This window comes from Pseudophryne corroboree (genome assembly GCF_028390025.1).
Source record: "Pseudophryne corroboree isolate aPseCor3 chromosome 3 unlocalized genomic scaffold, aPseCor3.hap2 SUPER_3_unloc_4, whole genome shotgun sequence".
Classification (NCBI taxonomy): Eukaryota; Metazoa; Chordata; class Amphibia; order Anura; family Myobatrachidae; genus Pseudophryne; species Pseudophryne corroboree.
This window is the reverse complement of record NW_026967530.1, coordinates 4,079,607-4,094,827: the sequence shown is the minus strand read 5'-3', so window position 1 is coordinate 4,094,827 and position 15,221 is coordinate 4,079,607. Positions and strand designations below refer to the sequence as shown.

The 15,221-nt window shown below is 42.1% G+C and overlaps 1 protein-coding gene across 1 annotated transcript in view; it reads left to right on the top strand.

Moving 5' to 3' along the window:
• Nucleotides 1-15,221, top strand: part of LOC134984203 (uncharacterized) — a 182,146-nt gene that overhangs the window by 13,273 nt on the left and 153,652 nt on the right. The window contains exon 4 of the mRNA XM_063949837.1: nucleotides 2,083-2,929. Within this exon, the coding sequence (XP_063805907.1) occupies nucleotides 2,083-2,929 (847 nt within the window). The remainder of the gene's footprint in view (nucleotides 1-2,082; nucleotides 2,930-15,221) is intronic.

Sequence of the window (15,221 nt, the reverse complement as noted above, 5' to 3'; positions counted from 1 at the left end):
CAAAGGTACTGAGAATAATAAGAAAACAAGGAGTAAGAACAATACTCGTGGTTCCGGATTGGTCAAGACGAGCGTGGTACCCGGAACTTCAAGAGATGATCTCAGAGGACCCATGGCCTCTGCTGCTCATACAGGACCTGCTGCAGCAGGGGCCATGTCTGTTCCAAGACTTACCGCGGCTGCGTTTGACGGCATGGCGGTTGAACGCCGGATCCTAAAGGAAAAGGGCATTCCGGAGGAAGTCATTCCTATGCTGATTAAAGCCAGGAAAGATGTAACTGCAAAACATTATCACCGCATATGGCGGAAATATGTTGCTTGGTGTGAGGCCAGGAAGGCCCCGACAGAGGAATTTCAACTGGGTCGATTTCTGCACTTCCTATAGGCAGGAGTGACTATGGGCCTGAAATTAGGCTCCATTAAGGTACAGATCTCGGCTCTGTCGATTTTCTTCCAGAAAGAACTAGCTTCACTACCTGAAGTTCAGACATTTGTAAAAGGAGTGCTGCATATTCAGCCCCCTTTTGTGCCTCCAGTGGCACCTTGGGATCTTAACGTGGTGTTGAGTTTCCTAAAATCACATTGTTTGAGCCACTAAAAACCGTGGATCTAAAATATCTCACGTGGAAAGTGGTCATGTTATTGGCCTTGGCTTCGGCCAGGCGTGTATCAGAATTGGCGGCTTTGTCATGTAAAAGCCCTTATCTGATTTTCCATATGGATAGGGCAGAATTGAGGACTCGTCCCCAGTTTCTTCCTAAGGTGGTATCAGCCTTTCACTTGAACCAACCTATTGTAGTGCCTGCGGCTACTAGGGACTTGGAGGATTCCAAGTTACTGGACGTAGTCAGGGCCTTGAAAATTTATGTATCCAGGACGGCTAGAGTCAGGAAAACTGACTCGCTATTTATCCTGTATGCACCCAAAAACTGGGTGCTCCTGCTTCTAAGCAGACTATTGCTCGCTGGATTTGTAGCACAGTTCAGCTGGCGCATTCTGCGGCTGGACTGCTGCATCCTAAATCAGTAAAAGCCCATTCCACAAGGAAGGTGGGCTCATCTTGGGCGGCTGCCCGAGGGGTCTCGGCTTTACAACTTTGCCGAGCTGCTACTTGGTCAGGGGCAAACACGTTTGCAAAATTCTACAAATTTGATACCCTGGCTGAGGAGGACCTTGAATTCTCTCATTCGGTGCTGCAGAGTCATCCGCACTCTCCCGCCCATTTGGGAGCTTTGGTATAATCCCCATGGTCCTTATGGAGTTCCCAGCATCCACTAGGACGTTAGAGAAAATAAGATTTTACTCACCGGTAAATCTATTTCTCGTAGTCCGTAGTGGATGCTGGGCGCCCATCCCAAGTGCAGATTGTCTGCAATACTTGTACATAGTTATTAACAAAAGGGTTATTGTTGAGCCATCTGTTGAGAGGCTCAGTGTTTTCATACTGTTAACTGGGTATAGTATCACGAGTTATACGGTGTGATTGGCGTGGCTGGTATGAGTCTTACCCAGGATTCAAAACCCTTCCTTATTGTGTCAGCTCTTCCGGGCACAGTATCCTAACTGAGGCTTGGAGAAGGGTCATAGTGGTAGGAGCCAGTGCACACCAGGTGACCTAGAGCTTTCTTTAGTTGTGCCCAGTCTCCTGCGGAGCCGCTATTCCCCATGGTCCTTTCGGAGTTCCCAGCATCCACTACGGACTACGAGAAATAGATTTACCAGTGAGTAAAATCTTATTTATACACACATACATTTACAATTAAGTGTCCCAGAGAGTCGTCTTCTCCTATTGTTTACAAGATTAATATTGTTACAGAAAATGTCACATTTCCATAATGTATTTTATTTCCAGCAGATGGACACACAAGCAGGAATATCTCAGAAGGACATCTAATGTTATCCCCGGATTGTGACATAAAAGATAATGACAGTAGACAGGATTCTCCTGGAGCTAATCCCATTACCCCAATTATACATCCAGTTCTATCAGCTGGTCCCTCTGATCCTGGGAAATGTTCTCCTGATCACTCTGATATTGGTGCATCTGTTCCAGCTCTGAGAGTAGATCCAGTGTTTCCCTGTTCTATAGATGCCAAATGTTTTACACAGAACACAAAGCTTATTAAACCACAGACAGGTAAGGCAGGGGAGAGGCCATTTCCATGTTCTGAGTGTGAGAAATGTTTTACACACAAATCACATCTTGTTCTACATCAGAGAATTCACACAGGTGAGAAGCCATTTCCATGTTCTGAGTGTGAGAAATGTTTTACACAGAAATTACATCTTGTTACACATCAGAGAACTCACACAGCTGAGAAACCATTTCCATGTTCTGAGTGTGGCAAATGTTTTACACGGAAATCAGATCTTATTACACATCAGCGAAGTCACACAGGTGAGGAGCCATTTCCATGTTCTGAGTGTGGGAAATGTTTTACACAGAAATCAGATCTTGTTCTACATCAGAGAACTCACACAGGTGAGAAGCCATTTCCATGTTCTGAGTGTGGGAAATGTTTTGCACAGAAATCAGATCTTGTTCTACATCAGAGAATTCACACAGGTGAGAAGCCATTTCCATGTTCTGAGTGTGGGAAATGTTTTACACAGAAATCACATCTTGTTACACATCAGAGAACTCACACAGGTGAGAAACCATTTCAATGTTCTGAGTGTGGGAAATGTTTTACCTGGAAATCACAACTTATTATACATCAGCAAAGTCACACAGGTGAGAAGCCATTTCCGTGTTCTGAGTGTGGGAATTGTTTTACATACAAACCAGCTCTTGTTGCACATAAGAAAAATCACACAGATACATCACCGTTTTCATGTTCTGAGTGTGGGAAATGTTTTACCTGGAAATCACACCTTGTTGCACATCAGCGAAGTCACACAGGTGAGAAGCCATTTCCATGTTCTGCATGTGGGAAATGTTTTGCATACAAATCAGATCTTGTTCTACATCAGAGAAGTCACACAGGTGAGAAGCCATTTACTTGCTCTGAGTGTGGGAAATGTTTTACACGGAAAGCAGATCTTGTTATACATCAGCGAAGTCACACAGGTGAGAAGCCATTTCCATGTTCTGAGTGTGGGAAATGTTTTGCACACAAATCACACCTTGTTAGACATCAGCGAAGTCACACAGGTGAGAGGCCATTTCCATACTCAGAAATAAATTAGCTCTTGCACACAATAGACAATAGACATCACTCAGGTGAGGAACCATTTTATTCTGGATTATACTTATCATTGCCATGTAATGTTCCGCAAGGTTCTTATCCTATCTTCTATGCTTTTTGCAATATACATGCTACCGCAAGGTGAAATAATCAGATGTCATGCCCTCATCTACCACTGCTATACAGATGACCTGTCTTTTTCTCCGGGTACTGAGAACCCAATACCAATCCTAAATGTCTAGCTGAGCTCCAGGTGTCGGTGATGACAGTTGGCTGTGACTCAGTACTGGTGAAACAGGTCCTTATGATAGAAGCTCACCAACAAAGGGGAGGGCTACAGCTCAGCTTTACCTACCAACCAGACTTACGCTTGTGGGTACAGAGTTACAAAATGCGGATCATGTGCAGAATCTTGGTGTCCTGGATGGTGAAGTGACACTTGAACATCAGGTATCAGCCACAATCAGATCCTCATCTGAGGAACATAGCCAGACTCCAGCACTTCTTTCCCTCAGAAGATCTACCTACAGTCATACATGCACTTGTATCATCACACATAGACTACTGCAATGTCCTCTACCTGGGTCTCCCAGCAAAATAATTGCACTGCTTGTAGTCTGTACAGAATGCAGCAGCCAGGCTGTTACCTAACAGCCCGTTCCTGCCACATAACACCCATTCTCTGCTCCCTTCACCGGCTGCCTGTAAGATGGTGACTCTGTTACATTATCTGTTTACTGACTCCCAGCCCTACATGACCAGGGTACATAATACTAGAAGCAGCTTCTGTGTCCTTACTGCCCTGGTTACTTCCATCTGCAGATGAAGGACTGTTACCAGCAGTACTAAGAATCCCCAAGCAGTGCTGAGATGTCAGGGGGGAGACAGGGTGGGTGGCAGTAGTGGGGGGAGACAGGGCGGTGGCAGCAGTGGGGGGGGGGGAACAGGGCAAGTGGCAGTAGTGGGGGGGGACAGGGTGGATGGCCGCAGTGCAGTACCAGGGGCTGCTGGAGGCAGTAAAGAGGTGTATGGGTCCTGCAAAGAACCAGTTGATAATTAGACTTAATGATTATTCTTCCTTGTGTTCTGTGTAATAATCCTGAAAGTAGTGCTGCTACCGATCTCATCATTTGAATTAACTTGCAAAAAATGAGGAAAAGATGAGATATGAGGTTTACTCTGAAAGCTTATAGGGGGTTAATCAGAGATGAACGCAGATGTGACATCACGCAGCCCCGCGGACGATGGTACCGGCCTGCGTTAGCTCTTCAGGGATGTGACCGCAATGTGTGTGTCGGCACGCCTGCTGCCACCACCAGTAAACTGCTGCCGGCCGCTATCGCAGCTGGGTCTGAATGACCCCCAGAGGCTGTTGTGCATTGAGTATTTTTTCAGTTTCAAATATAGCCAAAAATGTGTCTATTAAAGATATGAAATAAAGTAGTTTAAAAGCAAAAGATTTCTGGTCATATGTTGACAGCTCATTTAAATAGTGGGATGATCTTACCGGGAAGGGGTGGGGGGGGGTGGGGGGACGTATCTTTCTGTGTAAATCGTTTTATCATTTGGTTTTAAATAAATTATGTTTGTTCAAAGGTTCTGTGTTTTTCTCATGTCCTAGAGGATGCTGGGGTCCTCATCAGTACCATGGGGTATAGATGGGTCCACTAGGAGCCTTGGGCACTTTAAGAAATTAATAGTGTGGGCTGGCTCCTCCCTCTATGCTCCTCCTACCAGACAGTTTAGAAAATATGCCCGGAGGAGCCGGTCACGTCTCTGGAAGCTCCTGAAGAGTTTTCTGCATTTATTTTCTGTTTTCAGGCAGGTCTGATTGGCACCAGCCTGTCTGCTTCGTGGGACTTAGTGGGGGGAACAGCCCAATGTACTTTAGGGTTAATGGTCCCTTTCCCCGCTGACAGGATGGAGCTCCTGAGGGACCTATTTGCAAGCCCCACCACGACGACCGTACAGTCCCACAGCACGCCGCCGCCTCTAACAGCCAGAAGTAAGAGTGTTGATTAGATGGCCGGCGTCTCATTTAGCGGGTCGCTGCTGGTAATGGTGGAGCTGACAGGATGCGACTTCAGAAAAATACATGTTCCGCTGTGAAGGGCGCGCTGAAGCCACAACTATACCCACACTGGCACTAAGTTTACAGGGGTTCTAACCCACTGTACACCACACATATAACCTCAGCCAGTGCACCATTATGGGGGCGGGGCTTCACTTTGAGCAGATCCAGTGGCTCACCAGCGCCATTTTCCCTCTGCAGCTCTCACTGAATAGACTGACAGACAAGCAGCTCCTCCACAAGGACGCCAGATTAGCGGTACCAGAGGGTCATAGCAGGGGGGGAGCAGTATAGGAATACTAGTACCCTATTAAGGGTATTTAGTCTGCGACCCAGCTAAGCTCGGCTTCAGCAAAAAGGTCGCTGTGTGGCCGGCTCCATCATACTCTGTGTCCCCCTAGAAGGGCTTTGTGTGGCTGGATCCATCATACTCTGTGCCCCCCTAGAAGGGCTCTGTTTGGGTTAACTGGGCTTACATTTTCTCCTGGGTGTGTGTGTGTGTGTATACTTTAACATTACAGTGGCAGGCAAGGAGTGTGTTTCATGTACTGCAGAGTCTTTTCTTCTCCAGGGGGATCACTAAAATGTACTCAGGGTAGTGCACATTCTCTGACTAGTGGATCCGAGCCAGCATGGTTGGATTCTCTAAAAGGGATGATCTCAGATATTTCTAATAAATTGTCCCATACAGAGAAAGAGATGCAACAGTTAAGACAGTCTATGAATGACCTGATGAATAGAGATTCAAGTCCCATGCCAGCGCCTCATACCCCTGCCATTTGTCCACAAAAGCGCCTCCTTAAAAGACGCGGCTGACCGCAAGATTGAGAGCATTCTCAAATATATGTACACAGCTGCGGGAGTAGCCCAGAGACCTACTATAGCTTGTGCTTGGATCACAAGAGCCATTGCAAAATGGTCAGGTAACCTACTGAAGGGTTTAAATTCTTTACCCAAGGAGGAGATTCTGTTACTCTTACACTGTATACACGACTGTGCAAGTTTTATGGTTGGGACCATAAAAGAGAGAGGCTTGCTAAATGCACACACCACGGCCATGGCAGCGTCAGCACGCTGGGGCTTATGGCTACGTCAGTGGACTGCGGATGCGGATTCCAGAAAAGGTGTGGAAAGCCTACCATTCACAGGTGAGGCCCTGTTTGGAGATGAAATGGATGCATGGATATCCAAGGCTACGGCGGGTAAGTCTACATACCTTCCTTCCACGGCTCCTCCACCTAGGAAGACCTACTCGGCTCTGTCTGAGATAAACCTCCTATCAAGTCCCTTCAATTGTCTGTTTGATACCTTTTGTTTACCAATCGATTGGGAATCCCAGAAAGCAGACAACACATGCAGTTATGTCCACAAAATGAGACTAAAGCTCGTTTAATCAGCAGGGCGTTATATAGCAAAAAGGTACTTGCATGAACATTTGATACACGTCACATTTTAAAACAGTAATGTATCTCTTCTCATAACTCCTTTCTAGCTGACACCCTCCTTCGTGTCCTTCACAAGAAGTCTAAACACACAGAAAGTGTCTAATAACATGTTTTCAAGACTTATAGCTACGACCTTGCTTCTCACAGAACGTACTAACTATGAAATGTCAGCATTATTATGATTTCTCCAGCAAAGCATACTTCTTTTTCACTACATCATGGCTGCTACTTAACAAAATGGCTGATAGCGGCTTAAGCTCAATTATTCTCTCTTAGTCCCTCCTTTCATAATAATATGACATTACAGTTGAGCTACAAGCAAACAGTCTAGCTATAATGGTGCAAAAGGTTATATTCTGATAGGATCGTGCTTGTCACTCTATCTCATGGAAGGTAAAGAACCGTTTACAACTTTACATCATATCTATTAAGGTAGACTGCTCACGGCTCCTTGCCAAGCTCTTCTGTAGTTTCTTAAACTTGGAGGATTCACATCTTTGAGTTTACAGACTTCTTTCAAGCTTAAAGGAAACAAAACAGCATCTTAAAATACAGATATATGCAAATTGCTAAGCCAACAATTTTTTTTATAAAAACATCACTATTCCAACAATCTACTCTTTGTGATCCCACTAATCCAATTAGCTGGGTTTGAGCAGGACATTTCTCTAAGCCACTTCTTGCGCACTATTTGTTTCATTAGTAATAAATACACAACACATTCTTGGAGTTCTCTTCATACACATTTCAAAAAAATGTCACACTCTATTTAGTAGTATGTATTTGTTCCAAAGTAATTTAAAATCCTTTTCCAGATGTGAGCCCAGCATTTTTTAACTAAATGCTATCTTTGAAATCCTAGAGATTTTATGATCTTTACTTTAACTTGCTTAACACAAAATTTAGTGGCCTTGATACCACACTTCTTACATACTAAACACTGGTATGTAACTTTGGATTGGCAGACATGCCAGTCCCTGCCCTCTCCTATGAGAGATATAGAGTATAGTATGACTACAATAAGTACTGAAGTTCCCAATATTATGACCCATAGTGGTCTGTCTGGTTTAGGCCCAATTAGCCTCTGCATGTTTGTGTATTATCATTGTTCAAACTTAACTTGAGCAAATTTGCAGTGGAACCCAAGTGTCTCCTTAATTGACACAGAAGTGGGCAGCAACACTCGATATGGACCATCAGATCTGGGCTCAAGTGACTCTTTCACGCGTCTTTCCAGATACACCCAATCTCCTGGTTAAAGCTTGTGGGGATTCAGATCTGCTCCTGAATCTGGGAGAAAGGCAAAACTAGAAAATACAGAAGTGTCAGTTTCTTCAGTAAGATTTTAAGTAAGTCTTTTAAGCTGAGGTATATACTGACTTTTGGTTTTGAATATTGCGTACGTCAAGTACCGGTGCAGCCCCGAAGGTTTTTGCAAAGTGAATTGATCAATCACGCGATGGGACAGCACAGTGAGCCCCTGTCAGTGCTAGGGAAGGAGAAATGGGCACTTATTGGTGCAATTTGTATAAGGGGCAAACTTCCCAGAGGAAGGGAAGTGATGACTAATGAGGGAGATTTGAATCAAACAACAAACACTGGATTGATTAACAAGGTTTTACTGACACTGTTAAGAATTTGACAAACTGTTTCAGGGGCATAAGGTTTAATACATCACCTGTATGAATAAGTAGTTAAACGCGTATACACATGTCGACAGAAGACGTATGTGGCATTTATAGAAAAGAAAGGGCAGGGTCCTTTTATATTGAGACCCATTTCATTCTGTGCTGAACCAGGAGTGTGGAGAAACACTACGGACTCAGTAGAAAGTGTTTATATATTGATGGGGTGTCACTTTATTCCAAAACCAAGTGATATCGGTAGAGAGTGGCTGAGTTTCCTTGCTATGTCAGGAAATCGAGCACATAGATGCATATCCCACAATCCTTTAGATCCTGGATATTGATGCTTGCAAAAGTACCTAAGTGTTAATGTTACCCAAGTACTCTGCCCACCATTCGCACCGCACGGCTCCGTCTCCTCTGCAAATTGTGATCCAACCTAAATTAGGCTGATAACGCAGATTTTTGAACTGTGCTTTTAGAAGGAACACAAGAAGTGCATAGATCACAATGATCAGAAGTCCAGGACACAGGTCAAGAAACCAACGCTGTGGTACTAATGGCCTCAATACAGGTCACTTGGAGCAAGAGACTAGGGTAAGGGCAACAACAGTTTTCTAAACAACTAAAAAACTGGTTTGAAAAAAACTAATTACAAATTTTAAAAACAAGGATGGTCCAGTACAGAGGACTGTGTACTCAGCATGTCTAAGTACGTACCACTGGACAATGCGCTGGAATGGGAGGAGGGGGTGGACAGTATGGGTCCCGGCGGACAACAGCTCATCTGTTGAGGGTTTCCCGGCACATAATGCATGGGTTGGTGATGTAGGTGGGTGGTTGCACATTTGGGAGATGCCGCCTGGCAGGTGGTGTTATCTCACACGCCTCAACAAGAGATTCATTGTGCATGAGGTAGCATCAAGAACCAGACGCTTGTAGATCTTCTTTTGAGTCTTCTTCATCAGTCGCATCTCCACCACGAAGTAATTACCAAACGTTTGATCCAAGTCCGGGGGGCCTATTAAGAACCTCCTCGACGTGAGTAAAATCTGTTGTGAGATGGGTGGGTTAGAAGTGGGTTTCCAGACGACCTCCGTTGTTTCAGGGGTCGTGGCTGTGGGGTTGGGTCATCCACTTCAGATGCCTTTACACACCATAATGGCCATTACACAATATTACACACCGTAATGCCCATTACATATTATTACACATCTGTTATGCCCATTACACATTATTACACACCATAATGTCCATTACACATTATTACACACCGTAATGCCCATTACATATTATTACACATCTGTTATGCCCATTACACATTATTAGACAGCATAATGCCCATTACACATTATTACACACTGTAATGCACATTACACATTATTACACACTGTAATGCACATTACACATTATTCCACACTGTAATGCCCATTACACATTATTCCACACTGTAATGCACATTACACATTATTCCACACTGTAATGCCCATTACACATTATTCCACACTGTAATGCACATTACACATTATTCCACACTGTAATGCCCATTACACATTATTACACACTGTAATGCACATTACACAATATTACACACCGTAATGCCCATTACATATTATTACACATCTGTTATGCCCATTACACATTATTACACACCATAATGTCCATTGCACATTATTACACACCGTAATGCCCATTACATATTATTACACATCTGTTATGCCCATTACACATTATTAGACAGCATAATGCCCATTACACATTATTACACACTGTAATGCACATTACACAATATTACACACCGTAATGCCCATTACATATTATTACACATCTGTTATGCCCATTACACATTATTACACACCATAATGTCCATTACACATTATTACACACCGTAATGCCTATTACATATTATTACACATCTGTTATGCCCATTACACATTATTAGACAGCATAATGCCCATTACACATTATTACACACTGTAATGCACATTACACATTATTACACACTGTAATGCACATCTGTTACTGGGTCCCAAACAGCATGGATTCACTGGGGGGAGATCATGTCAAACAAATCTTATTGACTTTTTTGATTGTGTGACTAAAGTGATGGATAAAGGTGGAGCCATGGATATAGCTTATCTAGACTTTAGTAAGGCTTTTGATACAGTTCCACATCGCAGACTGCTAAATAAACTTGAAAGTTTGGGATTGGATATTAGGATTATTGAATGGATAAGATCTTGGTTGAAGGATAGAAAACAGAGAGTTGTAGTAAATGGAGTGCATTCACAGGAGGGAAATGTTACCAGTGGAGTACCCCAGGGATCTGTACTTGGACCAGTGCTTTTTAATATCTTTATTGGTGACATTGCAAATGGCATTAAAGGGAAAGTATGCCTTTTTGCAGATGACACAAAGGTATACAACAGGGTAGACACACCAGGTGGGGTAAAACAAATGATTGAGGATCTAGGTAGACTAGAGGAATGGTCAAGAGTCTGGCAATTACAGTTTAATGCCCAAAAATGCAAAATCATGCACTTGGGTCTCAAAAATCCTAAAGCTAAATACAGTATTAATGGCACTATACTGGAAACTACTGAGGAGGAAAGGGATCTAGGAGTCACTATTTCAGGTGACATAAAGGATAAATATAGTATATTGGCACTATACTGGAAACTACTGAGGAGGAAAGGGATCTAGGAGTCACTATTTCAGGTGACATAAAGGATAAATATAGTATTAATGGCACTATACTGGAGACGACTGAGGAGCAAAGGGATCTAGGAGTCACTATCTCAGGTCAAAAAACGTATAAATATAGTATTAATGGCACTATACTGGAAACTACTTAGGAGGAAAGGGATCTAGGAGTCACTATTTCAGGTGACATAAAGGATAAATATAGTATTAATGGCACTATACTGGAAACTACTGAGGAGGAAAGGGATCTAGGAGTCACTATCTCAGGTGACATAAAGGATAAATATAGTATTAATGGCACTATACTGGGAACTACTGAGGAGGAAAGGGATCTAGGAGTCACTATTTCAGGTGACATAAAGGATAAATATAGTATTAATGGCACTATACTGGAAACTACTGAGGAGGAAAGGGATCTAGGAGTCACTATCTCAGGTGACATAAAGGATAAATATAGTATTAATGGCACTATACTGGGAACTACTGAGGAGGAAAGGGATCTAGGAGTCACTATTTCAGGTGACATAAAGGATAAATATAGTATTAATGGCACTATACTGGGAACTACTGAGGAGGAAAGGGATCTAGGAGTCACTATTTCAGGTGACATAAAGGATAAATATAGTATTTATGGCACTATACTGGAACTACTGAGGAGGAAAGGGATCTAGGAGTCACTATCTCAGGTGACATAAAGGATAAATATAGTATTAATGGCACTATACTGGAAACTACTGAGGAGGAAAGGGATCTAGGAGTCACTATTTCAGGTGACATAAAGGATAAATATAGTATAATGGCACTATACTGGGAACTACTGAGGAGGAAAGGGATCTAGGAGTCACTATTACAGGTGACATAAAGGATAAATATAGTATTAATGGCACTATACTGGAAACTACTGTGGAGGAAAGGGATCTAGGAGTCACTATTTCAGGTGACATAAAGGATAAATATAGTATTAATGGCACTATACTGGAAACTACTGAGGAGGAAAGGGATCTAGGAGTCACTATCTCAGGTGACATAAAGGATAAATATAGTATTAATGGTACTATACTGGAAACTACTGAGGAGGAAAGGGATCTAGGTGTCACTATTTCAGGTGACATAAAGGATAAATATAGTATTAATGGCACTATACTGGAAACTACTGAGGAGGAAAGGGATCTAGGAGTCACTATCTCAGGTGACATAAAGGATAAATATAGTATTAATGGCACTATACTGGAAACTACTGAGGAGGAAAGGGATCTAGGAGTCACTATTTCAGGTGACATAAAGGATAAATATAGTATAATGGCACTATACTGGGAACTACTGAGGAGGAAAGGGATCTAGGAGTCACTATTACAGGTGACATAAAGGATAAATATAGTATTAATGGCACTATACTGGAAACTACTGTGGAGGAAAGGGATCTAGGAGTCACTATTTCAGGTGACATAAAGGATAAATATAGTATTAATGGCACTATACTGGAAACTACTGAGGAGGAAAGGGATCTAGGAGTCACTATCTCAGGTGACATAAAGGATAAATATAGTATTAATGGTACTATACTGGAAACTACTGAGGAGGAAAGGGATCTAGGTGTCACTATTTCAGGTGACATAAAGGATAAATATAGTATTAATGGCACTATACTGGAAACTACTGAGGAGGAAAGGGATCTAGGTGTCACTATTTCAGGTGACATAAAGGATAAATATAGTATTAATGGCACTATACTGGAAACTACTGAGGAGGAAAGGGATCTAGGAGTCACTATTTCAGATGACTTAAAGGCAGGTAAGCAATGTAACAAGGCAATGAGGAAGGCTAGTCAGATGCTTGGCTGCATTGGGAGAGGAATCAGCAGCAGAAAGAAAGAAGTAATAATGCCACTGTATAGGTCATTGGTACGGCCTCATCTAGAATACTGTGTTCAATTCTGGAGGCCATATCTTCAAAAGGATATTAATACATTAGAAACTGTACAAAGGAGGGCAACTAAAATGGTGCATGGCCTACATCACAAAACATACCCAGAAAGACTAAGAAATCTCAATATGTATAGTTTGGAGCAGAGAAGGGAAAGGGGGGACATGATAGAAACTTTCAAATATATGAAGGGTTTTAACAAAGTCCAGGAGGGAAACATTCTCCAAATGAAGAGAAGCAATAGGACACGAGGACATGCACTGAGACTGGAGGGGGGGAGGTTCAGGGGAAATTTGCGGAAAAATTATTTCACAGAAAGGGTAGTGGACAAGTGGAATAGCCTCCCATCAGAGGTGGTAGAGGCTAAGACAGTAGAGCAATTTAAACATGCATGGGATAGACATAAGGATATCCTTACAAAGAAATAAGGATCAAATAAGGTTAGTGATAAAAAAAAACAAAAAAAAGGGGCAGACTAGATGGGCCAAGTGGTTCTTATCTGCCGACAAATTCTATGTTTCTATGTTTCTATGTTACACATTATTCCACACTGTAATGCCCATTACACATTATTCCACACTGTAATGCACATTACACATTATTCCACACTGTAATGCCCATTACACATTATTCCACACTGTAATGCACATTACACATTATTCCACACTGTAATGCCCATTACACATTATTACACACTGTAATGCACATTACACAATATTATACACCGTAATGCCCATTACACATTATTACACACCGTAATGCCCATTACATATTATTACACATCTGTTATGCCCATTACACATTATTATACAGCATAATGCCCATTACACATTATTACACACTGTAATGCCCATTACACATTATTACACACCGTAATGCCCATTACACATTATTCCACACTGTAATGCCCATTACACATTATGCCAGACACCATAATGCCCACTTTTGGGTTTGTTGTGTCAGAGGATTAAAGATCCAAGTGGTTTGCTTCATTTTGGTCCTGCATTGCTGATGAATATATAAAGCCCTTTAAATAAGAAGTGTGATGTTTATGAGAGGCAAGTCTCTTAAACTGAGGTATTTTCCTAAGAAAACACTTAATTGAACTAAGTGTGATGTTTAGAATAAGTTTTCTAAACTGAGAGTTCCCTAGAAAACACTTATATATGATTAAGTGTGAAGCTTGAAACAGTAAAAAAATTTAAGCTGAGGTATATACTGACTTTTGTTGTTTTTGATACTGCGCAGTACAAGGTGCAGTCCCGAAGGATTTCGCAAAGTGAATTGATCAATCACGCGAAGGGACCGCACAATGAGCCCCTGTCAGTACTAGGGAAGGAAAAATAAGCACAATTTGTGTAAGGGGCAAACTTCCTAGAGGAAGGGAAGTATTTACTAATGAGGGAGATTTGAAGCAAACAACAAACACTGGATCGATAAACAAGGTTTTACTGACACTGTTAAGAATTTGACAAACTGTTTCAGGGGCATAAGGTTTAATACATCACCTGTATGAATAAGTAGTTAAAAGCGTATACACATGTCAACAGAAGACGTATGCTCAGAATGTTTGTGTGTGGCATTTATAGAAAAGAAAGGGTAAGGTGCTTTCATATTGAGAGCCATTTCATTCTGTGCGGAAACAGGAGTGTGGGGGAACACTACGGACTCAATAGAAGTGTTTATATATTGATGGGGTGTCACTTTATTCCAAAACCAAGTGATATTGGCAGAGAGTGGCTGAGTTTCCTTGCTAGTTCAGGAAATCGAGCACATAGATGCATATCCTACGATCCTTTAGATCCTGGATATTGATACTTGGAAAAGTACCTAAGTGTTAAATGTTAAAATACTTAATGGTTTGGTTGTATCCAACCTCCAGAATTATTATGTCATCCACAAGAACAGTGGATCCAAATTGTTCCCTGGTTTATACAAAAGTATCAGGATGGAAATGTACAAACAGAGATTGTCAAAATTGTAATGTCCCTAGGTCTGAAAAATGCAGACCTGATAAGTCTGGCATACTGCCCACAGCACGTACTGCTAGAAGCGGTAATGAGGGAGAGTTACGGGTTACTCCCTATAAGCAAGGTTCCTGGAAATGTGAATGTTCTCAGACCAAGTTATACATAGCAATACATTGTCTAGATTGCAATAGCAAAGAGAAAGGAACCGCTACAGCCCGTCTGTGTTGTAAATCCCTCAGGGAAACCCGTAAGGCTGATTCCATATGACCAAAGTACTGTGTAAATCCAAAATATTA